At 48.7% G+C, this 26,657-nt stretch overlaps 1 protein-coding gene across 5 annotated transcripts in view; it reads right to left on the bottom strand.

Annotated features, from left to right (window-relative positions):
- The window catches only part of UBE3B (ubiquitin protein ligase E3B), a 53,085-nt gene extending 26,445 nt beyond the window's left edge, over positions 1-26,640 (bottom strand). Inside the window, exons 1-16 of one of the 5 annotated variants that reach the window (XM_086681919.1) lie at positions 26,494-26,640; positions 23,275-23,379; positions 21,799-21,980; positions 21,530-21,650; positions 19,888-19,947; positions 19,363-19,467; positions 17,331-17,427; positions 15,960-16,045; positions 14,975-15,057; positions 10,829-10,934; positions 10,415-10,535; positions 9,328-9,505; positions 7,365-7,528; positions 5,634-5,801; positions 2,194-2,365; positions 249-367 (exon numbers count right to left, since the gene is read on the bottom strand). In XM_086681919.1, the coding sequence (XP_086538045.1) occupies positions 249-367; positions 2,194-2,365; positions 5,634-5,801; positions 7,365-7,528; positions 9,328-9,505; positions 10,415-10,535; positions 10,829-10,934; positions 14,975-15,057; positions 15,960-16,045; positions 17,331-17,427; positions 19,363-19,467; positions 19,888-19,947; positions 21,530-21,650; positions 21,799-21,959 (1,741 nt within the window). In that variant the 5' untranslated portion in view covers positions 21,960-21,980; positions 23,275-23,379; positions 26,494-26,640. Of the gene's footprint in view, positions 1-248; positions 368-2,193; positions 2,366-5,633; positions 5,802-7,364; positions 7,529-9,327; positions 9,506-10,414; positions 10,536-10,828; positions 10,935-14,974; positions 15,058-15,959; positions 16,046-17,330; positions 17,428-19,362; positions 19,468-19,887; positions 19,948-21,529; positions 21,651-21,798; positions 21,981-23,076; positions 23,380-26,478 lie in introns of those variants that run through there. The other 4 variants (XM_086681918.1, XM_086681920.1, XM_086681917.1 and 1 more) reach the window with 4 other exon arrangements.
- Positions 26,641-26,657: the final 17 nt, after the last annotated feature.

Here is a 26,657-nt window from a genome sequence, read left to right as displayed (position 1 = left end):
ATCCGGGGCAAAATCATCATCGTTAATAATCCTTCACACCTACACGTACTTCCTGAAGGGAGATGTAAAACTTCCATATCTGCACCTACTATCTTAAGAGGCCGCAGACAGGAGAAGTACAACTTCCAATTATGTGAATAAACGTGCCTGTGCAATTGGTTGTGATGGGCGATAAAGCTAGGCATCAGTTGATGTTCCAGACCGTGGCCTCCCCGCGTGCAGCACGACGGCTGGCATCTTCGCCTTACCTACGATCCCATCCCAGATCATCTTAAACACAAAGGAGTTCAGGAAAGAGGAGATGGTGACCAGCTCTTCCAGTTTGAATGAAATCTGTTCTTCGTAAACTTCGATGTCGTCAAGGATCCTAAATCAGATGGAAAATTATTCACAACTTCCCACGGAGGAAAGGGCGGGGAACGACGAGATGTGTACCTCTTACTAGACGAATAGAAGCTCACGAAGTAAACTCTGATGGGTAGGATGTGCTTCAGGAGAATCCGGAGGGGAGAGCAGCTGGGGACAGAGGTGAAGCAAAAGCGACCACGTGCAGATGAGTGTGGAAGCTGATAATGGGCATTTGAGGGATCCTTCTACTCTTCTCTCCGCTTTCTATTAATTTGAAACTGTCCATAGTGAAAAATTTAAAACCACAACGGAGAGAGGAAAACAACAATAAGCTTCCCTCTGTATTCTCCTTATTCATAAGGATCTGACTGTGACACCTTCTCCATCCATGCCTATCCATGCCTATCAAGAAATCTTGACAGAGAGTGTGTGCCCACTGAGAAAAGCTGTAGAATCTTTCCCTGCATCTGCAGCAGCCACTAGTGACCGTTAGTAGGTACCTGAGAAGTGTTTATAAGGGAATGAATGAACTAATGTTTGCAAGAATGTGTGAATAAATGAACTGTTTAAGATACAGCTCTACCTGAAAATCTCCTAAGTCTGCTCCGTTCACCTTAGGGCATGACTCGTTCTTGGGTCGTCCTAGACCCAGCCCTTCAGGGTGTCTTACCCTTGCCCTGGCCTCCAACTGCTCACGGAGCACCTCTCTCCGTGGTTCTTACCCAATCTGTCACCTTGTGTCCCTGATCCCCCTCCCACCCAATGTCTTTTACCATGAACATAACTGCCTGATGGGGTCCATTCTCATAATTCTTTACCAACCTTTGGAAAAAGTGGAATTAAAAGAATACCAAACACACAAGTAGACACATAGGCTGAAAAAAAAAAGCACTGACTGGGACTCACATCTATTAATTCCCCACTCTGAGCCAGGCACTGCACTGAGAACTTGACTTTCCTTTTCTCACGTACTCCCTATCGGATGGCTGATAACCATTACTACTCTTTGAAGGAGGAAGCTCAGAGTGGTTAAGCAACTCGCCTAGGGTTAGTCGATAACCATGACAAGAACGGCAGCCCGCAGCCCTTCCTAAGTGTCTGGACTGTGCTAAGCACTTTGTGTGCTTTATCTCCTGCAATCCTTACCACAGAGCCCAGAGACACGTGCTACTGTTGTTCCCGCTCGTAGGTGAGGAAGCAAAGGCTCGGAAAGGTGGAGCCCCCTTGCCCGGGGTGTCTCAGGAAGTGGCCCACCCAGGATTTGCGTCCTGGCACTCTGGCTATGGAACTTTCCAGGTAACTACTAACCTAGCGAGGAAATGGTGGAGCAGTGATTTGAACCCAGCTCTGGGAGAATCCCAGAGCCCACACTCAGTGGGACTGAACCAGCTCCCCTGGAAGGATGGAACTAAGAACTGCTGAACCCCAACTATGTGCCACCTACTTTGAAAATGTTTTCTCGGGGCGCCTGGGTGGCGCAGTCGGTTAAGCTCCGACTTCAGCCAGGTCACGATCTCGCGGTTCGTGAGTTCGAGCCCCGCGTCGGGCTCTGGGCTGATGGCTCAGAGCCTGGAGCCTGTTTCCGATTCTGTGTCTCCCTCTCTCTCTGCCCCTCCCCCGTTCATGCTCTGTCTCTCTCTGTCCCAAAAATAAATTAAAAAAAAAAATGTTGAAAAAAAAAAATTTAAAAAAAGAAAATGTTTTCTCATCTAATTTTCCTAATGACCCTGCCACACGGGTCCAGAGGATGGCGGCAATCACATCAGCAACTGCTTCCTTCCTGACACTGTCATTGGGCTTCTCCACATTCTGGAGAGGAACTCGGCCCCACAGCAGTCAACCTACGTGACGAGGTGCCGGGAGCAGTCACAGAACAGCGTCAGCATGGCCAAGAGCTGCTTGGACTCTTCGGTGTCATTGTTGAGGCACTCCGAGAAGAGCTTTAACCCTCCGTGGGGCCCCAGCTCACAGATAAACGCCCACAGTTTGGGGAGCAGGTCATCAAGGTAAGTGAGTCCTGGAAAAGGACAGAGAAACCCAAGCTTCAGGTGGGGGCACCATCTGGGTCACGGTTTCTCCTATCCGCTGGGGGAACAAAACACTCCTATTAGTGGACACTTAATGGGTGTGAAAAAAGGTGCAATTACTAAGAAAATCATTATCACCACCGAGAGTGATGATGGCAATAACAGCTACCGTTTAGTGGGTGCTTTCTATGTTCCAGATGTCATTCTAAGTACTCTGCATGCATTATCACCTTTCTACCTTGTGAAACCTAACGTTACCTCCATCTTATAAGGGAAGAAACTGAAGCCTGGAGAGGTTGAGTAATTAGCTCCAAATCACTCAGTCCAATAAGGAGCAGAGCCAAGAAGAGGAACCCAGGTCTGTCTGACTCAGCGTTTATATTTTAAATCAGGGGTCAGCAAGTTTTTTCTGGAAAGGCCTAGAGAGTCAGTACTTTCGGGCTTTGTGGGCCTGGCCTAACACCCTGTCACACTACTGAATGCTACCAGCATAGCACAAAAGCAGCCACAGACAAGATGTAAATGAACGGATGGGGCTGTGTTCCAGTAAAACTTTATTTACAAAACCAAGTGGTGGGCCGCATTTGGCCCCTTTGCTGACCCCTGCTTTAAACCATCGTTCTGGCTCACCTACAATTTAGCAAAGCTTTCCTCTTTTCTACTATTCTACCTTTGTTAAAAATCGGAAAGCAATGAACGACTGTAGCAGAGATCCCGTGAAGTGTCACACAAACATTTAACCCTGGGTGGAGAAGACATTTTAGGAACGCTTCCTGATGGCATTTTAGGAATGCTTCCCGATGGCTCCAAGGCCTCGGACACACAGGCTACATCACTGTCACATTTTAAGTCTATTAGTACAGCTACTGACTCAGAGAGTCTGGCTCTGAAAGTCCATGTGTCCCTGAATCTACAGTAGGGCATGTACCTCAAATTATTCCTCATTTTTCACTTTCTGCCGGAGTCCTTATAACCCCCCTCATTTTACAGGGCACTCTGAATTACTCGGTTCTGGACAAAGAACTGCTTCGGGAAGTTATATCTGCCTGGAGGAGGAGGATGACAGACTCAATCAGTGCTGCTCTGTGCTTAGACCAGGGTGGCCTGAAGGAACCAGAGAGGAGTGGCCACTTACTACTCCTGAAGGCTGGAGCTCACATTTTCCAAGGGGCAGGACGAGATTACGGAACGCAGACCCCTCAGAATTTAAGAGGAGGTGGAGACAGAGACGGAGTGAGCAGCCGCACTGCGGAGACCACAAATACACTCCCACGGGACGAGAAGGGAAGAGCAACTGCTCTCACATCATATGAATGGTCCTCACGGCGGGGACGAACATGCTCGTTCCCGGCCTCGGACGCGGCTTCAACAAGGGCTGCGTCCGGCGCGACTCCAACGGCAATGAAGACGCAGGGCCCTGGGGAGCCGGGCCACAGGGCAGCACGTGGCACGCGAGGAGCGGGAGCAAAGCGCGTGGTCTCCCACACTCTGCTTTGCGTGTCGCTAAACAAACAGACCCAATACTCTACCGATGCTTCACGCTAGTTTATCTCCTTCTTAAAAGGATACGTTTTCAAGTCAGCCAAGAGAACTTCTGGGTTCTCTCACCGGGACGAGGAGGATGCCTGAATTTGTGGTTGCCTCAAAAAGCTGAACGCGGGCCCATCACCTCAAAATCCCGTCACTCGATACGCTTCTCAAACCCTCACACTGGGTGCTGGGGCTCTGGGCTTGGTCCGGGCCCCTTTTCGTCTGCTTTTACCCTCCCCCGAGGGAACCTGCCCCAGGCCCAGGGCTTTACACAGCACGCCTCTGCTCACGCCCCCGCGCGGTCCACTCGCGTGCTTGCCTGGCACCTCGCTCTCCTCACAGCCAGGCAAGACTCTGTTCCCCCAGCCTCCCTCCCAGCGGGCTTCTCCAGCTCTGCAAATGCACCACCATCCACAGGCTGTGGGGGCCAACAACCCGGCCTCATCTTGGAAGCCTCTAGCTTTCACTCCCCCAAATCCAACTGTACCGTAGGACCTGCAGACACGACTTCTAAAACACGCCCAGGTGCCCCTGCTTTCAACCCCGCCACCACGCCAGGCCTGTGCTGTCCAAGCGGGGACCGCGCTGCCCCTGAGGAGGCCTCTGGGAGTGTCTGGAGACGGGCAGCGTTGGCACGAACGGGGAGGGGAAGCGCCACGGGCATCTGTGATGGCTGGGCCGCTCAACATCCTACAAAGGACAAGACGGCTTCCACCGCCAAGAACTGTCGGGCCCAAAACACCAGCAGTGCTGCGGCCGGGAAACCCTGCTCCAGTCCAAGCCCATGCTGTCTCATGACATCCGTGGTCACAGTACCCGTCATGACAGGCACTACATTCTTCCCGTGCCTACAGCTCATCTCCTCATTCTTAGAATCCCTCGGGGAAGAGACCCCGGCTGTCTTAGTCACCTCTTTATCCTCAGCCTGGCACACATAGGTGCTCTATCAATACGTGAAGATGAGTAAGTGTGAAAGAGAGAGGCAGTGGCAATTTATGATGTAAAAAAAGGTACAATGAAACAGAAAAGTTCCATATCCTTTACGTAGTCAACGGCTTTACTGCTCACAGACTTCCTGTCCTCGTAAGACCAATTCCTACGAGCAAGTCCTGCGAGGCAGTGGAAGGCCCCCAGTACCCACACTCTTGTGTTCACAGGGGCGGGGTGAGGGGGGCGGGGCGCAGAACTTTCTTCCTTGCTCAGCTAAGAAGGAAAATGCTGGGCAGAGACCCATGTGATGAAGATATTATGCGGCCGATAAAAATGACACTTTGGAAGAACCGCTGACCGGGATAAAATGCTTCTAAAATGATTAATGGAAAGGGCACAACTACGTATTTCAGTCTAAATATATACATACATGTAGCACACTCAGGCACAGGTGGTTATCTTTGGAAAATGGGATTAAATATGGTCTAGGTTTTCTTTCTTTTCTTTTCTTTTTTTTTTTTCTAGTTTTCTATTCAGAAAAACAGTAACTTTTGAAAGCAAATGGCGCTCCGTAATGAAAACAAGAGCCAGGTCACAGGAGCAAGCTGGCCGCGCCAGGACGGAGGTTAGTGTGAGCCATTTAGCTGAGGTGTATCAACCTCGAAGGGGAATAGCTCAAAAACAACCTCCTCCAAAATATATTTTCTGAGCTAAGGAAGCCAGAAGAAAATCAGCTTTTTCTAAGAAAAGTCATCCCCCAATGTTGGAGACGGAAGAAGACGCCTCAGGCCTCCCAACCTGTGAGTATCTGCAGCCGGATCTGGGTCAGAGTCGTCAGCGAGGTCTGGTAGAGGACGCAGATGTTGCAGACCTTCTGGACCTCCGCAGAGTCCACACGCTTACCCCCAACAGGCCTGAGAATATTCCGAACTGATGCGGACTTCTGAAACGCGCGCTTCAGGAGGTCTGGCATGGAGAGGAGAAGGAACGTGTGAGCAGACGCTCAGCCATCTGCCCAGTTTCACTCTGTAAAGAGCATTTCGATAACGTGCCTCCTTTATAGCCAGGGCCGGACAGTGGGGCCACTGCTCTGACTCAAGTTATCTCTCTGGGGTAAACTAGAAAAGCATTAACCACAGGCTTTTAGGTGGAACCCAAAGACCTCTTCAGAACATCAGAAGATGTTCCAGAACAAGCCAGGCACATTCGACTCCTACAGGGGATTCCTTTACTTTGCCACCAGACTTCAGAACCCACAAGGGTAAAAATTCGACCGTATTAGGGGATGATGGGTGAAGGCGGGTGGCCTGGTTGATTCCCAGTTCTCTGCACTTTCAGAGGGGAGCAGCATCAACCTCGAGCACTGATACTTGCTTTGGGTTGTGCTCGAAGGTTAGTTTTAAACCTTCTCCCTTACATTTACATCCTGCTGAAGCGACACTGAGCCCTGCTCCCGGGCAGCTGTGACATGGGGCTCTGCACCACACTGGCTGGCAGAAGAAAAGTTACCCGGAACCTGGATATTTGCCACAGGCAGGTGGCGCCACAGAACTCGGTGTCACTGGCATTTCCCGAACTTTTCTCAGAGTGGGCAAGAAACCTTTCCATGGACCCTATGACTGATTCCGCAGTAGGAGCAATGCCAAGGTGGCCTGGCCAGTGACCCGGTGTCCTCTGCATAAGGACCCCCACGTGGGAGACTTTTTCTATGATTAGGAACTCAGAAAGGCTCTACTTCCCTTAAGAAATGAACCTTCTGAGGCATGTGGGTGGCTCAGTCAGTTAAGCGTCTGACTCTTAGTTTGGGCTCAGGTCATCATCTCGCGGTTCATGAGATGGAGCCCCACATCGGGCTCTGCACTGACAGCGCGAAGCCTGCTTGGGATTCTCTCTCTCTTAAATAAATAAATAAACTTAAAAAAACTGGGGGCACCTGGGTGGCTCAGTTGGATAAGTGTCTAACTCTTGGTATTGACTCAGGTTGTGACCTCACGGTCGGTGGGATCAAGTCCCGTGTTGGGCTCTGCACTGACAGTGCAGAGACTGCTTGGGATCCCCTCTCTCCCTCTCTCTCTGCCCCTCCCTCGCTGATGCTTTTTCTCTTTCTTTCAGAATAAATAAACTTAAAAAAAATTTTAAATTTAAGAAACGGGCCTTCTTTCTTCCTGCTAGGGAAGAGTAAGAAAAGATCCCCACCCCCCTTTTCATTTTAGCTACTAGAAATTCAGAGCCAAATGGAAGTCCAGAGACAACCACCATGGCCCTTGTGGCACACCCATCTGTGGACACTCTTCTCTATATACGACCTCGGTTTTGTTCACCTACTGCTACTTCCCTGGTCCTTGTTTTCTATTCCTGAAGATTTTCTATTGCTGTTTTGCTGAATGTGAACTTGGCTTAGTGGTCTTAAAACCCTTGTGGGAGAAGTCCGAGCGTCACAGAAACAGAGGGGAGAAGGCACACAGGGACAGCAGGAGCGGCCCCCGAGCCAGGCAGAGCCACAGGGTCGGCCCCCCCTGAGCCACTTACTCTTCACGGGAAGCACGTTCTGGGGGGATGCCGGCTGCACGTGGGCTGGCTCCTGGTTCTCCAGAAGCTTCTTGTTCAGGATGTCACTGAAGAAGATCCGGATCAGAGGCACCCCCCACAGGAACTGCAGCTGTTTGGTGATCAAGGGCATGGACTCGTTAAGGCTACGAGAGAGCAGGAGACCGGTGCTGTCAGCTCCGCCTGACGGATGGCCGGGGAGAGCCCGCTCAGCTCCCCAGCGGGCCTTCCGCTTGGAGGGGTGGCTACAACCTGCCACTCGACATGGCGAGTAAGAGGATACGAAAAAGGGGGCCTAGATGCATAAGGCGCTGGCCTCTTTGCCTTCTCTGCCACCCCACCCAGGCCTCCCGTGCCGCCAACAGCATCCTTGCTCGCCCCAGGGCCGCAGGCTCCACCTGCCATAGTCATGCCCTCTCTCTGTTCTGACCCCACCCCATTTACCATTCAGTCGACAAAAGCCATCTGCCGTCTGCTGCACTGGCCTCTTCTTCACATCCAGCCCGCAGGCCTGGCCCGCGAGTCTCCACGACCCCCAACCTCCTGAAAGTCTCCCCGCTCCACGCCGCAGCCCTAGCGTCAGACTCACACTCCTGAAATCCGCCTTCATCACCTCCCGGCTTAAGATCCTATGAGGGCTCCCCTGGCTCCCGGCACCACAGTGGAAACAGCCACCACCCATGAGCCTGAGCCAGGCCTAGAGGCAGGCCCTTCACGTACCTTATATCTCCTTCAATCCTCTGAAACAACACACTCCGAGAGACTGTGAAAATCATCCCCGGGTTTCGGGCAAGGAGAGCAGGGTAAAGGGGCTTGTCCAAATCCACTCAGAGCAGACCAGGTTGCCCACTGCTGCCCCCCCCCCCCCCCGCCCCTCCTGCCTCCCAGAACATCCTTCCTGAGGCCACAACACACCTGCCCCATTCTGCTCAGGCTGGGCTATCACACTGGGGCCCGTCACGGGCTGGCCATTTGTCTTTTCAACCGGATGGCACTCTGGTAGGAGGAAAAGGGAGACTATCCTGGGATTTCCTCCCCTGGCCCTCACTCTTTGTTTCAAGGACATCTGCCAGGGATCCAGGCAGCTATCTGAACAGGAAAAGAGCCGGAAGCTCTAGCCACCTTCACTCCCAAGACCTGCCTCATCTCAGCCCAGAAGGCTTGTTCTGCTTTCAAATCTGTGATGCTGTTTACTTAATCTCTCTCTTTGAGCCTAGCGCTTTTAACGTTTTTGAGTCCTTTAGTTACAAAATTTTAAATTTATATTCCACCTCTTGAAAAGGATCTGAGGTGACCTCTATCCCCTTTCAGTTACGGGGCTTTCTTAATCACCTCCAAAATATGGCAGTCTAGGGAGTCAGGAAAAGTGATACTGAAAAAGAAAAAATAGGGTTGACAGATAAGGTTCACAATTTACTAAAGAATGAAATACAAAATAAATGATCTCAAAAAAAAACCAACAACAAAAAACTATTGAGTGGCGCCTGGGTGGCTCAGTCAGTTGAGCGCCCGACTCTTGATCTCGGCTCGGGTCACGATCTCACAGGCTGTGGGTTCAAGCCCCACATCGGGCTCTGCACTGATGGTGTCAAGTCTGCTTGGGATTCTCTCTCTCTCCTCCTCTCTCTCTGTCCCTGCCCCACACATGTGCATGCTCTCTCTCAAAATAAATAAACTTAAAAAAAAAAAAAAACAAAAAACCTGTTGATATTTACAGGTAAAAAAAAGAAACTGAAGGGACGTTCACACGGTTGTCTCTGGGTAGTAGCACAATGGGATGGTTTTTTTTCTTTTGGTCTTATCTAGATTTTATCCAGTGAATATATATTACTTTTGCAACCAGAAACAAAACAACAGAAGCCGGAAGAAAGATGGAAGGAAGAAGGGGGAGGTGGTGAGAGACAGGCAGGAGACAAGAAAGGCAGTGATTTGCCCTGGGACTTACCCATAGTCCACAGATTGGGAGAACCAGCCGAGGACGGGGTGCCAGTGCGTCAGGTTGGATTTCTTCTGGGACACGTACTTCTGACAGTAGCACAGCATCTGGGTGAGCAAACTCACGAACCCATCCGTCTCTTCCTCTAACACCTTGGGGCTGAGGGAGCCCAACTGCAGAAGGTTGCCTGCAAAGAGAGAAGGCTGAGTGCAAGGAGCCCGGGCAGACCCGCTTCGTCACCTCGCAGCCCCGCTCTCCGCCTGGGGCTCCCGCAGTCACGTCCAGGTGCAGGAAGAAATCCCACGTGGAGAGGCACCTGGCAGCTGGCAGTGCCGGGGCTGCTCCGTGTCGCACCTGGCTTCAAACCCTGGCCCTGCCACAGAGGAGCTGTGCGACCCTCAACTCTCGAATCCGTCTCCTCATCTAGAAGATTGGAATAATGATCCCCACTCTTGCCGTGAGGATGACAGGCAGACTCATACGCAGACGTGTGTGAACTTTAGTTAGCATATAACACTTCAATACGACACTAAAACTTGAGAATCGAGAGTCAATGTAAGAAATGACCTTTGGAAGGACACCTGAATGTCCTAGGAAGTCACTCTTGTTCAGCGTTCACCGAAGTTACTCACCACGAACTCCCTTAAAATTTAGCCCCAAGGACCTTTTTCTCCATTAAAAAAAACCTCTTCTAAGTGATGAGAATTACGCTCTACCCATTCGCTTCTGTCCCTTCTCTACTTACAAGGAAAACGTAAAATAGATGACGAGGCTCTGCTCTGATCTAAACACCACCCAGCTGTGCCCTCCCTTCTCTTTTGAGATGACAATTACCCAGGTGACTCATCCCATTTTCATCCTTCTCTTGGACGCCAGGAAGCTGAGGGCCAAAATTTAACATTTTTCACTCAGCCAGGTTGCCAGCTGGCTATATTTTCCATCAGTTTTCAATTCTACGTGTCTATTTTATGTATCTAACTGCATGTCTTTTATCGTTAGGTACTTCCAAGCGTTACTAAAAACAACTCATGATCCCCAGAACAGTAAAAAGCAAACACACTTGGGCTTCTCCTGATGCCCAGCCACAGATACTCACCCACGAGACAAAGCGTATGGCATCCTTCTAAGCTTTCACATACGTCACGGCATCGATCTTCGTTTCTTAAAAATGTGATGAATTTACGAAGCATGTCATGAGATTCTAAAACGGTGAGGCGCTGCAAACAATTGCAGACTGTCAGAGCGGGAGCCGACAGGAAGAATTTCCCACTGGAGCATGAACTTGGTCGCTTGCACATCAACACCTAGATGCCCAACATGCTCTCAATGGCCAGGAAGAAAATGAACAAAGATGAGGACCTGGCTCTCTCGGCCGCTAACAAGGCCGCTAACAGCTCCTGCCTTAGTAGAAGTGTCAGGAGAAGAGGTGGGAATGAAGGGAGAAAACATTTTACTCTCTAAGAAGAATGGCAAAAATGGACTGGGGGTGGGGAACCAGAGAGCCACTTACCTCAGGGGTCACTGTGCTGAGGTGAGTCACGAGAGCAGGCACAGACATGATGTGGATGAGGAATGGCCGAAGCAGACTGTCTGAAAATTGTGCAGCAATCACAGGGCTAGACACAGACAGATCGCCTTATTCACATGGGTTTGCATGTTGCCCCGGGACCAAAGAACCACTCTGCCAACGCCCCCAACTCCCTTGAAATTACGCCTCACAGGACGTCTAGGAAAACTCAAGGCTGAAAACGGGGACATCTGGTCTCAAAAGATCACACATACGTACTAGATGCTCGGTTTCCCTTGGTGCCCTGTTACGTACACCTCTGCATGAGGTCATCAAAAACCTCCCTTAGGGGCGCCTGGGGGGCTCAGTCAGTTAAGCATCTGACTCTCGGTTTCAGCTCAGGTCATGACCTCATGGTTCGTGAATTCGAGCCCTGTGTCGGGCTCCGTGCCGACAGCACACAGCCTGCTTGGGATTCTCTCTCCCCCTCCTTTTCTCTGTCCCTCCCCCACTCTTTCTCTCTCAAAATAAATAAACTCTAAAAAACAAAACAAAACACTTCCTTTAGCCTCGCAGTTGTTGCACCTGAGCCCCCTTGGGGGACAAATTCTGCAGACGTCCTGCTAGGTCTCAGGATGTGGCCTTATGTGTGGCCTCAGTGTTTGGCATGGCAGGGAAGGATGGTAAAGGAGACGTTCGCTGCACAGTCCCCACCAGTACAGAGTTTACGCTGCAACCAGGGAGCTGGACAGGCACAAGGGAAAAAAACAGAAACCGAGTCTGGGCAAAACGGGGGCCTGGGGAATGAATGGAACAAGGCAAGTTTGAGAAGGTTCCATGTGCCATGGATTCAATATATGTTGCTCTTGGAATACAAAATTGTGCCCAATATGTGAGACAAGAATAAAGAACGAGGAGTAGAGAGTATGGGCTCTGAGGTCAGGATAGCCTGGGTTCAACTCCTGGCCCTGTCACTCCCTGCTGTGTGACCAGGGCCCTGCTCATGCCTTAACCTCTCTGGGCCTTAACTTCTTCATTTATAAAACTAAGATTAGAGAATGTGGTGAGGAGTCAGTTAATGTGGGTATAAATCTTAAAACAATTGTGTGGCCCATGAATGTTGGCTATTTGCATCATAGGATTTAGTGATCACGTCTGAACCTAACGTTTATGATTTTACAGACTTTCAACAGTATATCCTACTGTGACAAAACCACTAGGTATTTTGTTTTAAAAGGTCCTGGCCATGTTCAATTACATTCAAATACTCAGAGAGGGAAAAGGACACTACTTAAGGAAAAGGCTTCAGAGCCGCCTGGCCTTCAGGGTGAGCCAACGGACTCTAACGTACAGAGTGAAAAAATCTAAATGATGGAGGCTACCACATTCTTAAAGGAGAAGGAACATGACGGAATGGCTGGATGTGACCCTCTCGGTGAATCACTCTTGAATTACAACACTCTGGGCGGGGGAGGGACGTTGGAACGGAAGGGAAGACTTCTGTTCTCAGGAGACAGAGGAGGGCGGCAGAGCGGCCCTGTGCCCTGGAGCTCAGGCACCTGCGTGTCAACGATTCCCTGCCTCTGACAAGGGGGAGAGTGGGCGAGGCTGGAACGAACTGCTCCAGAAAGTGACTCAGAGAGAGCAGATACAGGACACCTGCCGCTGGAAAACCTGTTTGCACCTATGTCTTAGGACTCATTAAATACGACTCCTCTCAGAGTCTGAAAGGAAGGTGTGTTTGTTTACTAGATGATCTGGTCTACTTCTGTAACTAATTACAGCATCACTGGCAGACCCCTGCTCCTCTCTCTTAAGGATCTCGCTTCTAGAAATGGGCTGTCCAACGCAGTGGCCAGTAGCCACGTGTGGCTCCCGACCACTTAAAATGTGGTTAGTTCAGATGCAGGTAGGCTTTAAGGGTAAAATACACACCAGGCTTTGAAGACTCAGTATGAAAAGAAATAAATTATTAATTTTTTTAAATGTTTATTATTTCTTTTTGAGAGACAGAGTGCAAGCGGGGGAGGGGCAGAGAGAGAGAGGGAGACCCAGAATCTGAAGCAGCTCCAGGCTCCGAGCTGTTAGCACAGAGCCCGATGCGGGGCTCAAACCCACCAACGGTGAGTTCGTGACCTGAGCCGAAGTCAGACACTTAACTGACTGAGCCACCCAGGTGCCCCAAGTTAATTTTAACTAAAATAAAGAATTTAAAAGACTGACTACATGTAGAAACGATTATATTTTGGATATATCGATTTAAATAATTTCCCCTTATTTCTGGTCTTTTTAAATGTGGTTCTCATTACAGAGAAGGCTGCTCTAGACCAGCCTTGTCCAACAGAACTTTCCGTGATGGTGGAAATGTTTCTTCTTTGTGTGGTCCAATAAGGCTGTCACTGCTCAGTCACACGTAGTCCCGAAGCACCTGAGACGTGGCTAATGCAACCGAGGAACTGAATTCTTTTTTTGTTTTTAATTTTAATTTTAGTTTCAGTTTTAAAGAGAGGGAGAGAGAGAGAATGTGAGCGGGGGGCAGAGGGAGAGAGAGAACCTTAAGCAGGCTCCACACCTAGCATGGAGCCAGATGCAGAGCTCGATCCCATGACTCTGGGATCATGACCTGAGCAGAAATCAAGAGTCAGATGCTCAACCAACTGAGCCACCCAGACGCTGCAAGGAACTGAATTCTTAATTTTAATATATGTCTATTTAAACCCCAGGTGGCTAATGGTTAGTGGAAAGCACAGTCTAGACCAGGAGTGGCAAAAATGGCTCACAGGCCAAATTCTGCCCCTTGCCTATTTTTGCAAATACAGTTTTGTTCAAACATGGCCATTCTCCTCTGTGTACGTATCATCTATAGGTGCTTTGTGCCACACCAGCAGGGTGGTTGTGACCGACACTGCATGGACCACAGAACCGAAAATATGTATTAGCGGGCCCCTTGCAGAAAAAGTTTACCAACCAATCTCTAGACCATCGTTTGCTAACTGGTATTCCACAGGAAAGGAGTCCATGGGACACCAATAGACACGTTCCACCAGTGAAAACTTAGGTGGGGGTATTCAGATGTTTGGGTATTCAGATATGTTTGGGCTGGCACCGGATTAAACAGGCCCAAAGGTTCTTAGACCTTAGGACTTGTCAAGAGCTCTCTGCAGTAAAGTGCCCTGTGGATTAGCAAAGGGGGGCAGGGCAGGGAGCTTTACGTCACTGGTTTGACCATAACACTCCCCCTGCCCAAAGTTATTATTATCTTGGGGATTAAGATGATCAAGTTATCATATTAACATCTCCCCCAAGTCTGTGCTCCTCTCAACAGTTTAAGAAGGTTCTGGACCCAGTCACAGACACAGCTTTGTGCACTTGGTAATTCTCAGAATTGCAGGCATAATTTCTATATGGAAGTACTTAGCTTATGTATTTTGTATCTCCAATCTAAGTGAAGGCAAACAGCACAACCTCCCTGAGCCTCCAAATTCTAACATTTTATTGTATTTTATTTATTTATTTAAGTTTATTTATTTATTTTTGAGAGAGACAAAGACAGTGTGAGTGGGGGAGGGGCAGAGAGAGAGAGAGAGAGAGAGGGGGAGGGGCAGAGAGAGAGAGAGAGAGAGAGAGAGAGAGAGAGAGAGGCAGACAGACACTGAGAGAATCCCAAGCAGGCTTTGCACCATCAGCACAGAGCCCAATGTGGGGTTTGAACTCACTAACCTGTGAGATCACGACCTGAGCTGGAACCATTAGTTGGATGCTTAACTGACTGAGCCACCCAGGCGGCCCAGATTTTAACATTTTAAACCTGGGCTCACAACACTACTCCCTTCACCCTCTACTCTGCCTTTCGCCGGGCCCTTTCCAGCTCAAGGGGTTCTCTATCTTATCAATTAAAAAGCTCAAAAGGAAAAATGCTTGGGTCTTGGGTCCTTGGCACAATGAAAGCAATTCGCTTTGAAAAGCTTCCTTCAAATTGCGATGCAAAAAATTCAGGGGCACAGACAGAAGAGCTGCCACAGATGCACCCTGTCTGTGAACAGAACAGAACAGGCAAGCCCCCACACGTAACATGAGGAACAGGAGGAAGGGAAAGCGAGAGGAGGAAGTTTCCGGAAGCACGCCAGCCCCTCAGCTGGAGTTACTTACCGCAGTGCGAGAGAAAAGGTCGCAGTTAAAGTGCTTTTGGACAGACAAGGCCGGGGTCTTGCCAGGCCACGGGTTAACAGCATCTGAAAAAGAACATTTTAACTGGTCAGGGGCCGATGCCAACCTACAGTCACTTGTACGTAAAAAAGCAGCACAGAAGTAAAATGAATGCTTCAGATAAAAAAAAAACAAAAAAACCTGTATTTAGAATGTTTTCCAAAAGTGAAGGGAGAGCAAAGTAAAGGGTATCTCCTTCATTATACCACTGTCTCTCTAAATATTGTGTTTAAATTTTTAAAATAAGAAACAGCCAAAAAAGTTTACAGCCAATAAAAAGACTACCACCCTTAAAATTTCATACGTATGCTACTCCTACATTCTGGCATCCAGTAGAAGATTCCTCACAGAGACGTGCTGCTGACGGCACCACCTTCGGCCGTCACACCGCCTCCCAGGGTTCATGTGAGAAGAGGAAACCCGATCAGGAAGGAGCCCATCTCAGCGCCGGGCAGAAGGAAGGGTTCAATCAATGCTACTTCTAAACCCGAGAATTCCAAACCGCTTTTAAACAGCGATTAGAGTTCCGGCATTTATTTCCCCGGGTGTGTGAGCCGGCACAACAGGGGTGGTGTGGACAGAAGGGTGTTTGAGGACACAGCAAGAAAGCTAACTCCAGACTTCACCCAAGAAGGAACCCGAGGGAATCAAATCCTGAGGCCTCCCCTCTCGACTTTAAGTGTCAGCGGCTGAGTCATTTCTGCAGCCAAAGATGTAGCACAACTAAGGGACCCCAGTGCCACTGTCCTCCCTCGACACAGACCACAAGCGACTCAAGGTGGGGGAAGGGACAGGACGCTGAGCATTAAACTCCTCCTGCAAAAAGGCTTCTGTGAAGAGGGCACCAGGTAATGCCAAAATCAGCTGTGAAAATTCAAGTTCAGGTACCGAAGAGAGAGGTCACGTGTTCGGGGACGCACTCACAAACCTGCAGCACAGGATAGAATCCATGCTGGTTGAGATGTCCCATTATATTTGCACAGATGTGGTTCATGGCTGGTCGAAGACTCTCCCCTGAATGAAGAAAGACGTGTGAGAGAAAAGGCACTGGCCTGACCGTGAACTGTTTATAGCACACCCCAGGCCCGAGGCCGTCATTTTGGTGGCTTGTTTTCTTACTCCCCTTCAGCCTGGTATCAGGCACAGGGAGAGGATGAACTCCAGAATCCACTCTCCTGGAAGGTCCAGCTCAAGTGTCACCTCTTAGGTGATGGGTCCTATGATCTCCCTCAGCCAGAAGTAATGTCCCCAGCCTCTGAGCACCTGTCGCACCTTTCCTAATTCCCTCTGAGGGCCTAGCACCGTTTGCTCTCTGTGGCCACCGCCTCTCCCCGCTGGGAGACAGACACCTTGGAACTCAAGGCCAGAACTCCCCAAGATTTAAATGATCCCCCCCCCCCCCCACAGCCCACGCCTTAAAATAACCCCTCTTTTCTGGCCAGGAGCCTTTGCACAGTTGCCTCTGTTCTCAAAGTCCTCCCCCTTGGCTCTGCGAACCCCAACTCTCCCTCCAGCTGTTCACTCAGACATCACTTCGGCGGGAGAGCCTGAGTCCCAGACACAAGGAGGCAGGGCCTCCCGGATCCGCTCAACGTTCTTGTTTCTCCGTAGTCTTCCTTCCGAGCGCTATGTTTCACACGGTCGTCATGACATGCGTGTGTTCACGTGTAAGTCCTTCCTATATTCGCATATAGTCACAGGTATGGGACTTCCCTTTAGCGTCTATCTCCCTCACCAGACTCTCCAGTTCTGTGAAGGGCGGGCGGGCACACGGCAGTCTTTGGCACCTGAAGCCCGAGGGCAGCGGCCTTCTCTGTATCTCCAGTGCCCGCACAGAATGTGGCATGGAGAAGGCCATTTGCAGAGCGGATGGACAAAGTGAACGGACAAAACACGGAAGGCTCAGTACGGCATCTGAGGGAGGAGGCAGCTTCATGATGCAAATCTTATGGACAAAATAGAATTATTTGCTGCCCAATGATTGTGACACGAATGACAAGGCTTGAGTGAATATCGTCACTTGGAGGCTGAGGTGCTATGGGAGTTTTAAAAAATGAGCTCAGGGGGACTGTGCCTTTAAACGTAAATTCAAAGGAGAGATTAGAACACACAATCCTGAATGTATTCTGGATATTACAATGCTATCTGATGGAAACATCAAGGGCATCTTCATTGGTATGCTTTCAGGGCCCCCCCTGAGGCTTATGGCAGTGAAAATGCTTCTTAAAAAGGAGAAAAGGTCCCCAAGGTCTCTATGCAAATGCTACTTGGGAAAGATTTTGAAGCCAGTCCCACAGACCTTTTCCGCGGAGGATTTTCCATGTTGAAGTGTCTGTGAAGGTGACAAGCATCGTGAGGTACAGCGTGATGAGTCTGGAGTCCTGTAAGATTTCAGGCTGGAAACAACAGAGACTGAGATGAAGTCATATGTCCGACAGCGGAGCAGCCACTCACAACTTGCCTGGATGCACTCTGCCACCAATCGGCAAGTCAGGACCGTCCGAGTTTATTCTTTTACTCTCGGGGAATGACCACTTTGGGAGTTCAGGGACAGGGATTCTGGCACACGAATCCTCGAGCACGGAATCTGAAATACTCTCGGGAATGGAGAATGAGAATTCTTGGGAAGCAAGCTGACTGGAGCTGGCCTGCTGTGTACACGGATGGATGGATGTATGGACATACGTTCACTGGAGCAGCAGAGTAGAAATGCAACTGAACGTGACGGGGACTCTGGGCTCAGACTCCCTGCTTGACCACTGGCTAGATGTGTGAGTTAGGGCAAGCTGCTTACCCTCTCTGTCCCCCAGTTCCTCAGCTGCTGACTATGGGTGGTAACATTGCTTTCTTCATAGGGTTGTGTTAAAAATGAACGGATTAATGTAGACAAAGCACCAAGAACAGGGCCTGACACACAGGTAACTCTATGTAATACTGATTATCATAATCATAATTCATGCTTGCTGCCAGGTCAAGGCCAGGAGAGTCAATCACAAGTGCCCTGAGAGAGATGGCTAGAGATATGGGGGCTCTGGGGACATCTGCTCCATCACTCAGCTCCCACCTGAGTCAAGCCTCTGCCCCTGAAACCTCTCCCCCAATGTGCGAGGTGAAAATGTCCACTGTTTGCAACCACTCACACCCCTGCCCACCGTCTCATAACACAAGGGTGGGCACAGGACCAGAAGGGCCAGTGGCAGTACCTTCCCCCCTCTTGCCACTGTGACCAGTTTGAGGTTGTGACCAGGACAACACTGGGCCTTTACTGTCCTCTCTGATTCCTAAACTAGTGGGAGAGGCCTCCCTTTTCTCTTTGGTCAAGATAAGAGTGAGGATGTGAGGCCAGAACTACTGTGATTACAACAGGAGAGAACAAAGCGATTCCAAAAGGGAGCAGAGAGGAGAGAAAGGGATGAGGGAGAATCCTAGAAGCTCCTGGCTCTGGTCATCCCTGGCTGCCACATTACAGAGAATATTCTATAAAAAATATTCTCGGGGCACCTGGATGGCTTGGTCGGTTGAGCATCCAACTTCGGCTCAGGTCACAATCTCATGGTTCAGTTTGTGAGTTCAAGCCCCATGCCGGTGTCTCTGCTGTCAGCACAGAACACATCTTAGATCCTCTGTCCCCCCAAAATAAATAAACATTTAAAAAAAATATTCTCCTTCTTGCTTAGCTTGTATGTATTAGGAGCTGCACATGTTGGATTTCTGCACTTGTTTAGTTAAAAAATTTTTTTTAATGTTTGTTTATTTTTGAGAGAAAGAGAGAGAGAGAGAGAGAGAGGCAGGCAGGGGAAGTAGGGGAAGTAGCAGAGAGAGAGAGAGAGGGAGACATAGAATCCGAAGCAGGCTCTAGGCTCTGAGCTGTCAGCACAGAGCCTGATGCGGGGCATGAAGTTATGAACCGCAAGATCATGACCTGAGCTGAAGTCAGACGTTTAACTGACGGAGCCACCCAGGTGCCCTGGGTTTCTGCACTTGTAACAAGAAGCCTGACTAGTATAATGTAAATGATAAATTATCTATTATTTCAAAAGAATAAAAAGAAAGGCAACAGATTTCTGGGTGTCAAGACTGTGGTGAGCATAAGCCAATGTTCAGAATGTTATACATGAAAAGAAGGACTCATACTGATAACGGTTATCTAGCTTGCTCTCTCCTAGAACAGGGGTGCTAATAATTCTTTACTAGACTCTGATAAACTTCCAAAGAAATAACCTATGATGGAATCTTGAGGACTCTCAAGATATACTCTAAAGGCCTCCAATGAGAGGGAATATATTTACAATGAAAAGGATACATTTACAGGTGTCTTGTTCTGTTTTTACCTTGAGCTGCTCAAGAAACTCACAGCAACACCAAAGAATGTGTTTGATCTGTTTAATCCACAGGAGGGTGAGATCCTTGGAAAGAGCCAAGGACACATACCACACCTACAAGCAGGAGAAAGAGAAATGTAATGGGCAGAAACGGGGGCCAAATTACATATGTTCTAGCTACGGGGACAGGACAAGTTCACTAGGTCCAGCGCTGGGGAAGGCAGTGGGAATGATCAGGTGAATAAACAGGGAGTACGACTTATCTGAACACTAAACCCACAGGTAAAATAGCCTAGTGAGGGAATTTACCATCCTAAGAGGTCAGAGGAGAACGCAGTCCTTGGATAACGAAAAGACTAAGAAAACCAGTTGCACTGCGGTAATGTTTTCAATTCATTACTTATTAGGCAGGTGTGTGTGTCCACGTATGCAAAGTCCGACCTAACAAAATCGTAACACTTAGCAGGAACTTTCAGAACCAAAGAGATCGGCCTGAGAGCTTGTGGGAGACTTCCCAGCCCCCGTCTTGCTTACCTTGGGTTCGTTCTCAGCATCCATGCTGCTCAGGATGCAGCGACACAACTTCTCAAATCTCTGCGAAGAGGAAGGATGGGGGTTACACGTTTCTGCAAGCCACATTGAAATGGGAAAGCAGCAAGCGTTCCGTGGGTACCTGGCACGTGCAGGACTCACATGACGCCAGATGACTCACGGACGTGATCATATTGAATTCCCCCTTATAGATGTGGAAACTGGGGATCAGAAAGGCCAACGTAAGGTTCTCAAATTGGTGGCCCACAGGCTGGAGGAGCCCTACACGTGGTTTCAGCCAGGGGTGCCTTTGGAAAAAACACAATCAACCCGGCAATCTGGGCCTGTGCTCCTGCGGGCTAGCAGCTGTTCCCTGGGTCACGCTCTCCCGGTGGCCACTCTGTAAGCACCACAGACACGGACTTTTTCCCCAACCTGTCACGCCATCATTTTTAACTTGAAATGCAAAAGGAAGGAAAGTGGAAACTGGAAACCACGTTACGCTGTCTATACCGGCCCTGGATCCACCCTTCAAAGTGCTATGGCCCCGGGCAGCCACCTCAGCATTCTGGACTAGTTTCCTCCGTCAACAGGGGTCACCTCACGGCACCTGCCTGTCCTCATCTTCCTGCCTGTGTAGTCCTGCCTCTCTCTGGGCTACATGTTCCGCAGGGTTAGAGACCCTGCCCATCTCATTTCCTTCTGGGGCCCCACTGCCTAGAAGAAACTCTGGCACAATGGGATGCTTAGCAGTAATGAACGTCTAACCCCTGGGAGCACAGAGGCCCTCCTCGATGGGACCGTCAGTACTATTACAGACAACTCGCTACTTCCTGGAATCGTTTCTAGGCTGATCATTCTAATCCCCAAAGTGCAACCAGCACGTTTCATTTGGTTTACAGGATTTAAAAGAAATTTCAAATTAGCTACCAATTTTTACAAATGAGAAAAACGAGTACAAGGATCACCAGCATCTCTCTTCAAAATTCACAGCAGTCCACCACCGGCTGGAGCCCAGGACTGGCCGCCCCCCTTCAGTGGCCATGCCACATACCCCATCAACTCCCTCTGATGTCATCATTCCCCATCACCACCACCTCCTGCCAGTTACTGATTATTATTTCTTTTTTGTTAATGTTTATTTATTTTTGAGAGAGCGAGCGAGCGAGCATGAGCAGGGGAGGGGCAGAGAGAGAGGGAAACACAGAACCCGAAGCAGGCTCCAGGCTCTGAGCTGTCAGCACAGCGCCCGATGAGGGGCTCAAACCCACGAACTGTGTGACCATGACCTGAGGCAAAGTTGGATGTTCAACCAACTGAGCCACCCTGGTGCCCCTACTTATTATAATTTGTTGTTTTCTCCTGTAAATGGCTTCTTCCACTCAGTTGCCCAACCTGCCTCACTCCTGTATGCATCTGAGTCGGAGTGCTTGTCATGGTCAATGTAAAAGAATTGTGACGATTCTCAGAAGCACTGGGTGTAATCCCCACAAAACACGTCCCAAGAAAACAAAAAGGGCAGGATGTGGTGGTAACAGAATCTATCTTATAGCGTCACTATAAGGATTAAATGAATTATATTTGCAAAATACTTTCAAAAGACCTGGCAGATGGGTGAGCACAGTGTTCACTATTATTATTTTACCTCATTATCCTCTTTAATTCTGAACAAGAACAGCAGTTTCCTGGCAATCTTAAAAATACAAAGTGCGCTTCTTTTACTGGACTCCACGTCATCGGCTTTAAAAAACTCATCGATCTCTCTCCTAGGAGGGGAAGGAGGCGGAAAGACATTTTAAATTAGGAGCTCACAGCAGCTGGAAGGCTTTTCAAGAACTGTAGGAGAAAACACCATTTTTTCTTGCTATTAACTGGGGACAGGGGACAACGTGCTGAGGATTTCCCAGCACCCACCGGATCTCTCTCTGCAGTCGCCTCCGACACAGGAAACTGCGAACATGGGCCTGGATCTCGACGGCCGCCCGCTCCCGCTCCTTCTGCACCAGCCTTTCCTCCCGAGCCTGACGGGCTCTATCGATGAACCACGCTCTCGAGGTCTGAGAAACGGTGAACATGTTTGCAAGTTTGCACGAACCCTGCAAGGAAAACGGCGAGTGGCTGACGTAGATCATTGAGGAAGAACACACACAGGAAGGGGCTCGCGAGCCAAGGGCGGGCGGGCACGCACTCGGGCAGCAGCAGAGCTACTCAGGACCCTTCAGTTCCCTCCACAGCGGCTAATAGCTCTCCTGGCACAAGTCCCAACTTCCTATCGGCTCTTTTCATGCACCTCATCTAGACCAGCGGTGCTTTTCCCTGCATTAAATAATCACATCTTCTTAAGAGCACAGCATCTGCCACAGGGTGTGGGCTCTGTAATTGTTTAATAGATGAACAAAGCATGAACCGGTTCCATCCATAAAGCTCTAATTCAAACCAGGCATCCTCTAGGTCAAAGATTCCTAGGTATTTGAATTTTCTGGAGCAGTCTAAAGCTGATCAGTCAAATTTATTTTGCAAAGTACAGGCTTGAAGGGAAAAAAAGTCGAACATAATTATTTACCGTCACCATTACTTCATTTCTCTGTTCACTAGACAAATATTTACTGGTATCTACTTTGTGCCCAGCACAAAATAAGCCCTTATTTTTTATTTTATTTTACTTTATTTTTTTGGAAAAAGAGCCATTTTAACGCTAAAAAACCAAACGTGTGAGTCCAAAATGCAAGACAATCTGTTAGGTTGAATACATTCGGTTTTATGTATAACTTACCCGGCTGTCCTTACTGTTCCCATTCTGCCAAGGGCTGATAAGGACTTCGGAGCAGAATCTGTCCATCCACTGACTGGCATGTTTTGGACAGAGGGTCTAAACTGTCCATTACATTTTTATCTAAATCACCAATCACTATCTTTTCCCAAAGATGTGGCTTTGGCTATGCCTAGAGCACACAACATGGGTCCGTGGAGCCTCCCACGCTGAAATGATTTCTTTGGATGCTTGAAAACTTTGTCATTCTATCCCAACTATATAAGCAGTCAAGCCGACAAAATTATTCAAAGGGATTACTCAGAAATCCAGACTTCTGGAAAACAATCCCTTTACCATGTTACCTCCCTCAAAGCAGCGCCCACATGAAAAGATCATCAGGAATAAAAAGCTCATTCAAGGCTCTTTCCATGTCAACATACCGAGAGGCTTCTGTGGTCCCTTTTCAACACGGATTCGCATCTGTTAAACAACATGTGGGTCTCTCATCGGTAATTGTCAAAACAAATGAACAGAGCCCACCTGGTCATAGGAAGGCAGGAAAGAAGGCAGGGGAGAAGAAGGTAGCAGTCTTCTGAATCACTTGTTCTTTCTGCCCAGCAGCAGTCTGAATAGCTCACCTGAGGACCTGCCTGTGACACAGAAACGCCAGGTAATCATTAGTGATGTTGCACAGGACTCACTATGCCGAGGGCAGCTTCTCACTTCAGAGGAGCTTGTCCTTCCTGGCAGAAGCAGAAGGAAAAATCCAGATTCGGGGTTAAGTTTTACAGGCAGGGTATCATATATCTTCCACACTGAATAAAAGTGCCTCTGGTTTAAAACACTAGTATTCTCATTTTTACTTAATGTCTGATTTAATTTTTTAAACGTTTATCCATTTTTGAGAAACAGAGCATGAGCAGGGGAGGGACAGAGAGAGAGGGAGACACAGAATCCGAAGCAGGCTCCAGGTTCTGAGCTGTCAGCACAGGGCCTGATGCGGGGCTCGAACCCACGAACCGTGAGATCATGACCTGAGCTGAAGTGGGATGCTCAACCGACTGAGCCACCCAGGCATCCCTTCATGTTTAAATGTTATAGTGTACCTCCCCAGGCCTTCAGCTAAAAGGGAATAGATTGAAAATAACCCCAAAGAAGCTAATTGAAGCCGCACACACTTTATGGCACTAAGCACGAACAGAGGGGAATGGCATGTTAAGAAGCCATTGAAAGTTATGTGTGGCATTTTTTTAATGAAAAACATTTATGCCTAAGAAATGAAAAACAACATGTAGACAGTGGTTGTTTGGAGGTGGAGGAATGATGGGAAGTTCTGCTTCCTGAACTAGTCCGTTTTCCAAATTCTCTGCAGAAAGCATGCAGTGAGGCAGCACAGCACTGTGAGAGGCACACAGCCTTTCGAGTCACAGCTGGAGCCTGTCTCTAGCTCTGCCATGCAGCCCCCACAGGGAGAGGTCTCAGACCCTTTCTGCCTTAATGAGACAATTTATGTCAAATACCTATCAAGGTGGCTGACAGATTACACAGTAAGTCTAATTGACGTATTCTTTGTACAGATGTGAGAATTTTTTTCTTAACTCTGCGGTATGGGCTCTCATCTGTCTAGTCACTAAGGGCCCTTACGTTCCTCCCCCATTAAATTTTGTCCTATCCCTGGGTGCACTAAGATTCACCAGTCCTGTCACTTGGGCTATGGCCCTGTTTAGATTGGTTAACAGCTTCAAGCTCCAGAGAGCTGCAGAAGACAGGGCCCAAGCCCTGAGCACAATGGTATGATTCTTCCTTAACAGGCAGAGAGTCCCTCATTTGGGGGGGGGCAGGGGGAGGATGGGGGGGAAGGGGTGATGAAAAGAAGGAGCCTCTTCTCAATGGAAAAACAGGAGATAGCATATGCAAACTGACAAAGTACCTGAAAGGCTATCTCAAAACTTTCACTTCTCCCAAGCAGCCTCGTAGGATAAGATCTCTTCCTTAAGATTAGCATCCCCTCAGCAATGCTATATGCTGGTTTTGTTTACACCGTATAATAGTCTGTACTTGGCAGTTTTTCTAATTCCTTCTTATTCTCCTCTTCTATCTAAAATCTACCAGTTTATTAATCAAAACACATTATGAAGTCTTTTAAGTGTGTATTCGAAGTAACTGTAATGAAAGATTACACAAACTTTGACTTAATCAAAGAAAGAAAAGGCTGTGTATAGTAGAAAAAAACCTTGGATCATATTGAGTACCCTTGGTTCTTTTTAGTTCTCAGTCTACCTCATTTGGCCAAATTATTTATCCTCTCTAGGCCTCAGATTCCTTATCTGTAAATTGAGGATCATAGTGCCTACCTCCTAGGGGTGCTACAAGAATTAACTGAAATATTTACACTTCTTGTATCCCAATTTAGTCGTCAGGATGCTGTGATTAGGATTAAGTGGGAAAATACTAACAAGGAGTATCTGAAAGCAGATAGCATGTAACTGGGCTTTACTGTAGCATCCAGACTTAAAACCAAAAAACCCCCCAAAAACAAACTTACAATCCAGTTAGGGGAAACAATGATATAGGTGGAAAAATTAGAAACCCAAGAGGTTGGGTTAACCAAAATTACTTAAAAAGCAAAAAGGAAAGTAAGTTGATTAAAGTACCCACTATGTGTCATGTCCCTTCTACATAAGAACAGCAACCCTGTGAGATCACTTAGTATCTCCCATAGTCCATGTTAGACTGCCAGTGATGGGCAGAGCCAAGATTTTAATACTAAGAGACAGGACTCAGACTCTACGTCTGTATTCCCATGATATCTGCTCAACATCAGTCTTCCCTGGATGAGGTCAATTTCCTGGAGAATTATGAAAGAGGCCAGAGAGTATCATCCAAAGGTGAAAGGCCAGATATATCAACTGCTGAGCCCGACAGGGTTTTCCCCCTCTGATGCCAACAGCTGGACAGGCAGGTGTGGTGACCATCACCATTTAAGGGCGGATCATGAATCAGGCAGTGTACAGATATTTACCCAGTCTGTCTTTTCAACAGCTCTATAAGGTCTCAAATGGTCCAATTTTGAAAGAACAGGCAATAGCACTTAGGCTATTAATAAGAACAGCTATCATTTATTGAAGGCTATTGCCTATCTAGGTGTGTGTTATCATCAATCCCACCTTCACACAGAGCAAATGAAACGTAGAGGGAACGTGACTTGTGAGAGGTCACTAGACTCCTGAATCTGAAGCCACGTCCAACTCCAAAGCAATTATTTAAAGTGAAACCGACAAGACCTGGAGACTGCCCCACTCATGGAACAGCAAAAACAAACAGCTGCACGTGCAAGGCTGTCCACAGGGCTAAGTTAGAGTCAAATTGCGACCAAGTTTTTCTTTATTGAAATCATTAACACCAGCTGCCTCTACAGAGAGAGCTGAATGCCAGGTACCAAAACTTGTATTACAAAGCTCCCTCTGTGAAACGAGCTAATGACTCCGTTTTACAGAGGAAGAAACCGAGGCTCGGAGAGGTGAGGGAACTCACCCAAGGTCACACAGCGAGTATAGGATTTGAACTCCGGTTTGGGGGAGGGACTCCAGAGGCCCAGCATCTTTCCTCGGCATCAACAACAATAACAAACCTTTTTCACCCAGCATTAGCCTGTCTATAAAGGCCTATCGCCCCAGAGCTGAAAAGGGATGGAAACGGCTACGGAGAAACCCCCCGAGCACGAAAGTCAGCCCCCGGCACCCGCCCTCCGACTTGGGGAGGCAGGGACCCGGCCAAAGGGCCACCTCCTTCAAAGTCCCCCCACCACTCGGAAAACACACAACCCTGTTCCCACTCGCTACCCGTAGGCCGTAGACCTTTATCCGCTCGAGGCCCCCGCGCTCCGGGTCGGGGCCGAAGCTACCGCCGCCTCAGCTCAGTGCCCTCGAGCTCTGCCAGACCCGGGGCAGCGTCCGAGGCCCGACCGCCATCTTGCCCCGGGGTGTCCTAGCTCAGAGCTCCGCTGGGATGCAACGATCCA

Source organism: Puma concolor, chromosome D3 (genome assembly GCF_028749965.1).
Source record: "Puma concolor isolate L17-30 chromosome D3, mPumCon1.1.hap2, whole genome shotgun sequence".
In the NCBI taxonomy this organism is placed as follows: domain Eukaryota; kingdom Metazoa; phylum Chordata; class Mammalia; order Carnivora; family Felidae; genus Puma; species Puma concolor.
Note: the sequence above shows the minus strand (reverse complement) of the source record. Positions and strands in the feature narration are given on the sequence as shown.